This window comes from Perkinsus marinus, assembly GCF_000006405.1.
Source record: "Perkinsus marinus ATCC 50983 genomic scaffold scf_1104296945210, whole genome shotgun sequence".
Classification (NCBI taxonomy): Eukaryota; Perkinsozoa; order Perkinsida; family Perkinsidae; genus Perkinsus; species Perkinsus marinus.
In genome coordinates, this window is record NW_003211206.1 from 1 (window position 1) to 1,683 (window position 1,683).

Here is a 1,683-nt window from a genome sequence, read left to right on the forward strand (position 1 = left end):
GGGGGAGAGCGGAATCGAACTTCGCCGAAATTTATGAAGATTTCTATTTCGTCCAACTTTCTGTTATTCCCTTCATCATTCAGTACTCGTTTGGGAATTTGATTCGGATTGGTTTAGATGCTGAGATTAAGGAGTCTTCGTTCTGGGGTGGATTCAATAGCGATTTGATCCGTTGTGGTCAGAAAGCAAATGCGAATCCATTATGCTGATATCTCTCGGGTCGTTTTTACTCGTGTGTAATCGTTCGTTCAGGCAGTGTGGCTGGTGGCGAGGGTTCGGTGAGGGGTAGGAGAAGAGGTGCACGAGTCGCCTCGGCAGTTGGTGGTGGCGGACTGGCCTTTGCCTCGGGGACTGGTGTTAGGCATCCGGGAGGCCTGTATAAGAGGTATGTGCATGCGTACTGATCTCATACCACTCCTCCGCTACATCACGGGGTTTTCTTTAGACGTTTGCGCAACCACCTGGTCATGCAGCTGATCCGCTCCAATAAGCCGATACCGCCTAGTAGTAGATTCACGGCACAGGTAGGCGTTGAGGAAATGCAAGATTTCAAGATTCTATGCTCAGGACTATTTGGCGGCTGAGCGGTCCCTTACGTGGAGACGAGCCAGAGATGGGGTATCTGGTGTGGCGGAGAAGGGCCGGACTAACTCTCATGATGAGGTGAGGTGGTTTCGGTCGCGGGTTCGATGAATGGTCGGGGGACGTTCTTTCCTTCTGTGATATTATTTTCGGCGAATCATTCAGATGTATAAATATGCTAGGGTTGGTCGAATGTCGAATATGTGGGATTATTGACAGCTTCAATTGGTTGTGAATTTTGTGGCGCGCGAAGATCTTTCTGCAGAATGAAATGCCGACTGCAATGGGAGGAACCTCGCCGAGCAAGTCGAGTGTCGCCAAAGCAAGTGGCTTAGTTATGAGGGAAGGAGGTGCACATGTGAGGGATGATAACGTGAGTGCTGGGAATGGAAATGTGGTGGGTTCGATTCCGGCATCGATTGTTTTTTCGTGTCCTAGGTACCTCCTGAGGGCGCATCCCGCAAACGTAGAAAGTCGTGGGAAGATCGGAAGCCAGTTCAAGCGAGGAAACGTCAAAGGCGACAGAGGAACAATAGCAGGTAGGAAACGGCTGTTGGTTTGGGTGATGGGACTGGTTGTGATTAGTCCGGTAAATTTGCAATCAGCGGAGAGCAGGGGAGGCACCAATGGTAGCAGTCGAGCTAATGCGAGGACGCGTGGGAGGAGGGAACGAAGGAAGAGGCAACAGAGGGCTAAGCAGGAGGAACAGATGAATCGACGACGTTTGTTTTAATATTAGAGTACAACTTATGTTTCTTGAATGGAAGATTAGGACTAGTGTTAGCGATGAGAGGGTATGGTTGGGGGGAAGTATTGGAAATGTGGTATGTGAACTTGAGTGAATGAGTACTTGCTGATATCATCGAGGAGAGGGAATGGTGAGAATTTACGTCAGATTTCGTCCCTGGAAAGGTAGCGCCGACCGGATATGTTTAAATGGATGCGTTCGGGTATGTTTCTTAACGTCACTCAAGAACCAGCGAACCAGCATATCCTAAAGTACTTCGAGATTCCACCTTATAAAACAGCACGGCTCGATCTGTGGTATCAGGACTTTTCCAGATGAAAATGTGTGTGTTATTCGCATTCATTGAGCATACA

The 1,683-nt window shown here is 48.8% G+C and overlaps 1 protein-coding gene across 1 annotated transcript; it reads left to right on the forward strand.

Moving 5' to 3' along the window:
* Positions 1 to 467: 467 nt before the first annotated feature.
* On the forward strand, positions 468 to 1,315 carry Pmar_PMAR021332 (conserved hypothetical protein; the record flags this gene model as incomplete). The annotated part of the gene is made up of 4 exons (XM_002779902.1): positions 468 to 524; positions 568 to 663; positions 1,021 to 1,121; positions 1,168 to 1,315. 4 exons carry the CDS (start codon positions 468 to 470, stop codon positions 1,313 to 1,315), a joined length of 402 nt encoding a protein of 133 aa, XP_002779948.1.
* Positions 1,316 to 1,683: the final 368 nt, after the last annotated feature.